At 47.4% G+C, this 8043-nt stretch overlaps 1 protein-coding gene across 1 annotated transcript in view; it reads left to right on the top strand.

Annotated features, from left to right (window-relative positions):
• The first annotated feature begins 2678 nt into the window (after positions 1-2678).
• Cht7 (chitinase 7) overlaps positions 2679-8043 on the top strand; it is a 166224-nt gene continuing 160859 nt past the window's right edge. The window contains exon 1 of the mRNA XM_077634734.1: positions 2679-3384. Coding sequence (XP_077490860.1) covers positions 3382-3384 — 3 coding nt within the window. The 5' untranslated portion in view covers positions 2679-3381. The remainder of the gene's footprint in view (positions 3385-8043) is intronic.

Here is an 8043-nt window from a genome sequence, read left to right as displayed (position 1 = left end):
ATGTACAGCAATATACCACTAACAACTCACTAAAATAAAGCGGGCGAACTGCAGTGACTGTCGGCGTTTGCTTAGTAACGCCTATATTTATATGGTTGTCGGGTACGGGAATTTTTTCGGTGAGGAGAACGCATGGAAAATGACTGCCATGCCTAAAGATCCAAGACTCATCCTATACAGGCAGCCAGAGCGTGGTTGCGGTAGAGGCGTACAAGAGATTTTAAGTTGTACATTCTAGGGATTAACGTCTCGAAGTAAAACGTGGGCTATGAGGGACGCTGTAGTGGAGGACTCCGGAAACAATTTGGAGCACCTAGGCTTCATTACTGTGCGCTGACCTTGTAAACCACACGGTCGTTTTTTTTTACATTTTTGCCCCCATTGAAATACGGCCCCCGAGGCCAGGATCGAACCCGTGACTTTGCAGTAAGAAGCCGAACGCTAATAAACTTAGCAACCACGGCGGGTCGGTATATTAAAAAGTTAGGAACAGTGACCAAAGGGAGGGGGATAAACGATGTTTTCCGGCCCCAGAAGAACGTTGCAGTGAAATATCCAACACCCTTTCCAGTTACACACATTTCTCTAAATCATTCCAAAGCTAGAAAACATTACATGACTATATGTGAAGACCTCGAAACAGCTAGAGTCTATGCACTAAAGACAGAGTGATGCTTCATTTTGGTCTCTCCGCAGCTTTTACGGAACATATCCAACAATTCCGGACAAAAGCATTTTTGAACATACCCAACAATTCTACACAAAAGCATTTTTGAACAGGAAAGAGTTTATGAGCGCAGCTTTTTCATGTACTATAGGATTTCACTATAACAATAAATGCATCCGCAGACCTTCCGTGGGTAGGCGTGCATTTTTTTTTTGTGGTAATATTCTTGCGGTCGTCAAAAGCGTTCCCTATTGGTTTTCTAAGGCAATCTAAACTGCTCGATGCGAGGCATGAAACACTATAAAACTGTGATTTTCTACATATCGAAAGAATGGACAATTCACTTCAACATTTCTATACCAGTACCTCACAATTTTCCAATAATTAAAATTTTTGTCCAAATACTGGCAACTGTTCAATCCTTTCTAAGAAAGGCCTCTTAATTTGCTGTGTTAACCACTCCGGGGCAGAAAATCCCTCATAGCGAATTTGGAATGTTCGCTTTTTAACACACGCCGAATGTCCGTTAGGGCATTGCTGTTGCGTCGCACAATTTGCATAGGTTTCGTTCGAGCAAGGCGAAATCAGATCGAGGCGTACAGAATATAAAGACGAGTCAAGGGCGCACCTTCCTCAGTGCCAGCACTCGTCCTGTTTTGCTGCATTTATGAGAGGATCCTACTGAGTTTGAGCCAGCTTAGAGGAGTCTGCCATCATCTCCTGCTAGGCTACGCAATGTATCTAGAAATGCCGCTTGTTCAGGATAATCTAACATACGCCGCCAGCGATCGTAGAGCGATTTGCACGAATTGGATGTTCTGAGTCGCGTAGCACCTTTCAATGCCCAGACCGCAGCAGGGGACAGCCCTCTGTCGTGGCACCGGAACGCGTTGGCTTCCAGCAACGCGAGCATTACTTCATGAGGCAAGCTGCAACGGTATCTTGGCACAGCTGGTGGATGTACGAACTACACAGATGGTTAGTGAAAGTGTACAGCCTCTATCGAAAATGTGCTGTCGACCAGGATTGATGTTGGTTCGTGTGCTCTGGCTGGACTTGCATGATTGGTGAGGGGAACAGTTATCCTCGGGCCTTTAGAGATTGCGATTTTCGAGAAAGCTACTGAAGTGCATCCGCCTGGACCGTTTAGCAAACACTGTGTTCTGTGTATTTTCAAGCAAAGGAGTGTGTGAGCGCAAGACGTTTCCGTTTCGGCTGTTGAGAAGCGATTCTACCAGGATTATATCATCCACCTTCTTGCCGCCAAATGCACTGCAGCAGAGGACGCTCCGGCGTATTACGGTTACGGAGGACTAGGTACCCTACTACAGAAGCAAGTACCCTACGAAAGTACTAAGCATCCTACGCCTGTAAAATTTCACGTTGCCTAGAGGAGGAGGAGGAGGTGGACGTTGTATAGAAATTGCTTATGCATTTTACGCAGCTAAAATACGACGAATATTATTCCTATTCAAGAGAGTTCTTGAGCTACTTTTGCGCAGAGGTAGAAGGCACCAACATGACAGGAAACAGCTATGGAGACCCTGTAGAGGGGAAACAAGACGGACATTAAATACTCGCCAATCGCCACGAGGAGCACGCAGGCATGACTGCGGAGCAGAGGCACGGCCCATACGCGTGCAAAACTTTCTTAACGAAGAAGCAAAGGCAACGAAGGAGCCAAGAAAAGCAGAAACGAAAGAAGGGGAAAGGACCGAGCTGGGTGATAGAAAGAAAGAAAGGAGAAAAGACGCGCGATAAAGAAGGCAGTCGGACCAGACTGCACGATGCAGGGCAGGTAGGTTACCTGGTTTCTGGTCCGCTGGTTGGGCCGGCGGCTGTCACGTGACCAGCAAGAAAAAAAAAGCGTTCTTGGAGATGAGTGAGGGCAAGTGGGGAGGGAGGACTTCAGGGGAAGTGAGCGAGCGAGGGAGAGAGTGAGTGAGTGAGTGCCGGAGTAGTTGTTGCCAGACCACGCGTCGCTCCACCGGTTTCCGAGGGTGGTGGTGGCGTGCGGCGTTGAGACGCTGGGACCCGTTACGTACGAGCAAAGCAGGTAACGGTGCTCGACCAGGTCGGTCGGTCGGTCCGCTCGCGATTCCACTGCGCATCGTGCTACGAGTGTGCCACCACCGAGACAGCGCCTCGTCGCCCTCTCTCTGCCCCCACCGGACGTTGAAGCAGGCTTCGCGGGACTTCGCACTCTCACCGGCAGGACTAGCGCTTTACCAGCGCGAAGACGGTTCTCAATTTTTTTTCCAGGGGTTGAAGAAGAACGGTCAGTGCAATCCGAAACCAAAGAATCGTCGTCGGTGACGTCGTCTGCGCGGCTCCGCTGAGGGCGCGCGCTCTGCCTAACTTTGTCGTCGTGTGCGAGTTGGCGTGTGCGTTGTTAGGCCTTGTCACCCTTACCTGGGTTAGGTGGATACTCGCTCCCGTTTGATTTGACATTAACCCGCCTGAGCCAGGGAGCTTTCTGCCTCGAAATTCATTCTTGGCTTTGGTTTGACTGAAAAGAACGAGGAACATTTCGCGAGGACTCCGTGGGCATCTAATTTTGCTCTAGCAGTTTCGGTGTAAAAAAGGACACCGACGTCTCGGAGTGTGTGATATCCAGTGAATTCCGTCTCCCACACGGGTTATCGGCTGCTTCGAACAAGGACTACCTGTCTGCAACTGGATTCGGAAGCCGTCCTGCACAATAACATTGCATCATGGTGAGTCCGCTTGAGTTGTATTATTTTATTTTTTTTCTATGAATCATACCAGCTCACATCTGCACACAGTGGATGTTCTGATCGCCTCTAATGCTTTTGGGATAGTTAGAGGTGTCGCGCGTCTGGTTCCTGAAGGTAAAAAGCCGTCACGGTTGCAGCGGGACGTTTAATTGGGGCGTTTAGGTTGGTTATTCTTTGCATAGAAAAGATAATCTACTAAGTTGACAGAAGAACAAAACTTGCGCAGTCGGGCATAACAAAATGCATAATCCGAAAAAAAAGGTGTTGGAAGAAATTGCGTCGTCAGTGACTGAAGTGTGACCAGTTCTCCATGCCCTTCTATTCGCAGCATTCTTAATAGCGTCAAATCACTTTGCTTCTCTCCTGAAGAGGGCATAGAAAAGCAGTAAGATCAGCTCGGCACCCTACGTGACCGAATGCCACACACTGGTGACGCACTATAGTCGTACAGAATGACTTTTTAGCCGGGTGGCTTGTGTTCAGACTGCTAAGTAGATGACTTCGTTTTCATTGCCAGAGCAAAAGACCTACGCTGAATTTTTGTACTTATCGCAAACACTTGGAATCACCTTTGGCCAGCTCCTGCTGTTCGATGTTAGCGCACCCTTTCCATAACTTTCTGGAAAGTTCGCTTCGCAAGAAATAACCGACGTCCTTGCGCGCTGCGTCGACAAAACCGCTGGGAACTGTTTAGTCTTGTTGCAAGGCTCCCATAATCTACGCTTACCCTGCGGGACACCTGCGGGCTGTAGCGAGAGACCGGATCGATCGGCAAACTTGAAGAACCAGTCCTCTCATTTGTTGATTACGCGAGGTTTGAGAGCGCCAACGTGCTCCGGATGATTGTGTTGGACCGTCTGATATCTGACGATTAATCACTGCACCCTGGCTACTGTGCGGCCATTCTTTTTGTTTGCACAACTACCTGTAATCAATGCATTGAGATTCCACTGACACGACATATAACCTCTAGCTCAGCACTGAATACCATTCTCGAACTCTCCTGCACTTCTCAGAGTAGTCGCGCGGACGCGCTGAGGTCGATGCCGCCACCTAAGCTGAGGAAACAATGTCAAGTTTTTTCGATTCCTTTTTTTTTTCAGAGGCGCCGGCGTTTTATAGAGATTTAGGTCAATTTTTCTTTTCCTGGATCCGAATAGAAGTATGAAGTTCGCGCATTCTTCAAGAAGGTAGGGCTGCACAGGTGGCGTGTATATAGGCTTCGGTAAGGGTAGTTTAGGCGTATGTTTCAATAAATTCTCTTAACATGCTTCCGTGAGCTGATAAGCCTCGAACATAATCTAGCCGCCTCGTTAGATGTCTTAACTGCCGGGTTCGATCTCGCCGAATGCAGGCGGCCAGCGTCGTCATGGTTGGCTGACGGTACGCAACGAAGCGCCCAGAATGGGATTTGATCGTATATTCGCGTGGAAAATATCAGTAGCCAGAGCTGAGCATTGCTAGTGCACACGAGTGCACTAGGAGATCATGTGTAAAGCACTTTTTTGGGGGGGAAAGAAATTTTATTTAAATTACCCGGATTTACTAGCCTGCTGGGACTCACGTCGCAGGTCGTTGAAGAGGCTTATACTCTGCAGCTGGAAATGCGCAACTTGAACAGGCAGTATTGTGAAGGCGCCGTTAGCCCTGCTGAACTGTTTTTTTTTGCGTCGCGGCGTTTAGCAGTGAGAAGAACTAAATATAATTTCCCAGAATTGATCAATAATATTCGAATTGCTGTTGTGAAATAGTAAAGAAGTCTGCAAGATGTCTTCGAATACTCGCGCACAGTGGTCTGGTTTGTATGATGTTAGTGCTTAGATTATTGAAGGACTAGAATGCCTCCTGCCAAAAGCTGAACCGCCTGCGCCTTCGCGACACGTGCTTCAACACGGCTACCCGATAGGCGTATTGAGAATGGATGTGTGAAAAGTGCAAACCAAAGAAGAAGCCCTAGGTGAAGCAAGAGAAACTATCCTGTCCTTGGTCTTCTAAGCTTTGTTTTCTTGGCGATTATGCTGGCTCAAAGGCAATAAACTTAAGTTGCTAGGGCCGAGGTCAAGGTTTTGAATCGCGGTCACAGTCCGGTCTAGACGGCGTATATAAGACGCAAATGTGCTGTGCTATTTAAGCTGGCGTTAGCAACTCTATGCGGTCAAGACCTAGTCGGTCAAGCCCCAGCCCTTGGGCTAGTTCTTCCTTCAAAGCTCATATGCATCTTCGGCGCGTTGAGCCCCTCTTACCTGTCCAGACCCCATGCAAAGTTTGTTGTCTTGTGGAAATTTTACTTTATTCCTTCACTTAATAAACCGTGTTACCGGCTGGCAGTAGGTCTGACCCTCAGTCCGCAAGTGATTTCATTAGAAGGTGGAGTGCATACTCGCGTAGTCTCCTGAGAAGAAGCCCCGATGGAGGCGAGGGCTCTAATCGCCGAGGAATGTCCCGCGGCGGACCTTGCGAGAGCGGCAGGGGACGGCCGGATTGGGGTTAATTTTCGGAAAGATGCGACAGCAGTCTCCTTGTCTTTTTCTTTCACCTTGTTTTTCCTTCCGACCACGAAAAGATCACCGCCGCCGCCAATGCAGCCAGCTGAGATTATACGAAGCTTGCTCCGTGTTCAAGGAGTTCACTTTGATGGTTACGGATTTGTTTTGTTTTCCTTCTTTGCATCTTCTAAGTCGAGGCTATCGACGAATTTCGCCCCAGTTTCAACTCAGAAATGTGTTTGAGAGCTTAATTGAAAGGGAGATTTTCAAGGAAATGCGCCTGTGTCTTCCTGTCCGTACTGGACAGCTTATTTGCCTAACCTAATTAACAGTGCATGTCCGAGTTGATCTGAATGATGATAAACAACACACACGGCTTCATTAGTTACAAGTCTGGACACAACAAAAAGCGTTCTTTATTGTGTTATCATCTCTCCCTGTGGTCTTCCTAATAGCGCCACCTTCAATTTCAAAAACTGAGTGACCAACTAGCCCAGCACCAAGTTCTACAGAAGGTTACGAAGCACACTACTACTTTTTAGTCTATATTTACCTTCTCATACAAAAACTGTCAGCTTTGGCATATGCATGCCAGTAGTGATCCCTTGTGCTTTTTGTGGGAGACGCACAACGTGCCATTGTTTATCGTTTATGATTTGACAGGTGGGATAGGATTCGGAATGAAACAGCCCTTTGCCCAAGTCCGTCCACAGAACTCGTGAGTACACAGGGCCTCATTTGATATAAGGCCACATAGGTAGATTTAAACTGCCCTTGTTGTCCAGGTAATCTTGGCGATGAAAGGAAGACAAAACGGAAGAAGCATACTAGACGAAGTATAAGGTAGCCTCCAAAGAGATTATGGAGCTGTATGAGTAATCGGTGCTCATGTGTTTCTGGAGCACTTACACCCAGAGTTTATCGCTAGTGTTCACAACCTTTTCGCTGGTAATCTAGCCGAATGCAAAACCCATTGAAACGTGCGCTTCGCATATGCTGTGTTAATAATGAATGTACGCTGGATGGCAAATTAAAAAAAAAACCTCCAGCTCTGTTCATTGCCAGAGAACTTCATGAACAATGATTCGCTGGTTGAATAGAGAAAAGGCACGCTCGGTATCGCGGACGAAAGCGCGCACTGTGTGCGCACACCTGTACGTGAAAGGGAAGGTGACAGACGCCGCTGTTCAAATTGTTTCCAGAGCGCTGAAGAATCTGAAGTCTATATTTCTTTTTGGTTTTCTCTTTTATTTTGCAAACGAGTGATCTGGTCTAGCGAACAGTAGTGGAAAAGTGACCGGAGAAAGGAATGGTCTCTGCCTGCGGAAAGCAGTAATGATCGTTTTGTTAAATTAAGTATACATATTGCAAGTCAGTTCTTTGGTAACAGCCGAAGGGTCTCAATATAACAGCCGGGAAAAATAAAGATAAAACAGTTATGCTGCCAGAAAAGCAATAATTAACAGCACTCATACATCTCTCGGCACTGCGCCTGGGTTGGTGACGACAGTCGAAGTAGCCTGACGTCACCAACTCAGCGGGAGTATTGTCTAGCCCATCGGTTTGGACGGGCCGACCTCATAAAATGACTTTCCAGGTCCTTAGAAAATGATATTAAAAATATATAACGATATTTGTCTTCGAATATAATTTTTCCCCACAAAGACACACAGCCGAAAAAATCCGCCCTTGCCCAAGACCGCAGTGATGGTATGAAGTTTCCTCTTGGAAACGTCGAAGGATCACTTGAATTACTGGCAGCTGAGACTGGATGTATGTTGGGACAAACTGGTTGGAACGTAAGAATTTTAAGTCTTCACTTCGCAGGGAGAACCGCGTGTAAACACGATAACACGAACCACCTATGGAGGATGAGGTGTCCGAAACTGGGTTTGCCTCCTGAAGGGCGCAGCGAGGTTTACGGAGCCTCCTGCAAGCGCACAACCCTGAGGTAGCCGAGCGTTGGGTAGTGGTTTGCTTCTATTCATTTTTACCGGTTGGTGTCCGGCGGTGGCTTTCGAACCAACCACCACCCGCAGCCGAAGCAGACGCCCAGACTACTAGGCACCGACTGCTACGAAGGTTTCATTCCTTTGATCTACAAAAAAAAACATTGCTTTCAACTATCTTTAGATAGAACGCTGTGCCGAAG

This window comes from Amblyomma americanum, chromosome 8, assembly GCF_052857255.1.
Source record: "Amblyomma americanum isolate KBUSLIRL-KWMA chromosome 8, ASM5285725v1, whole genome shotgun sequence".
NCBI lineage: Eukaryota > Metazoa > Arthropoda > Arachnida > Ixodida > Ixodidae > Amblyomma > Amblyomma americanum.
This window is presented reverse-complemented; position numbering and strand designations above follow the sequence as displayed.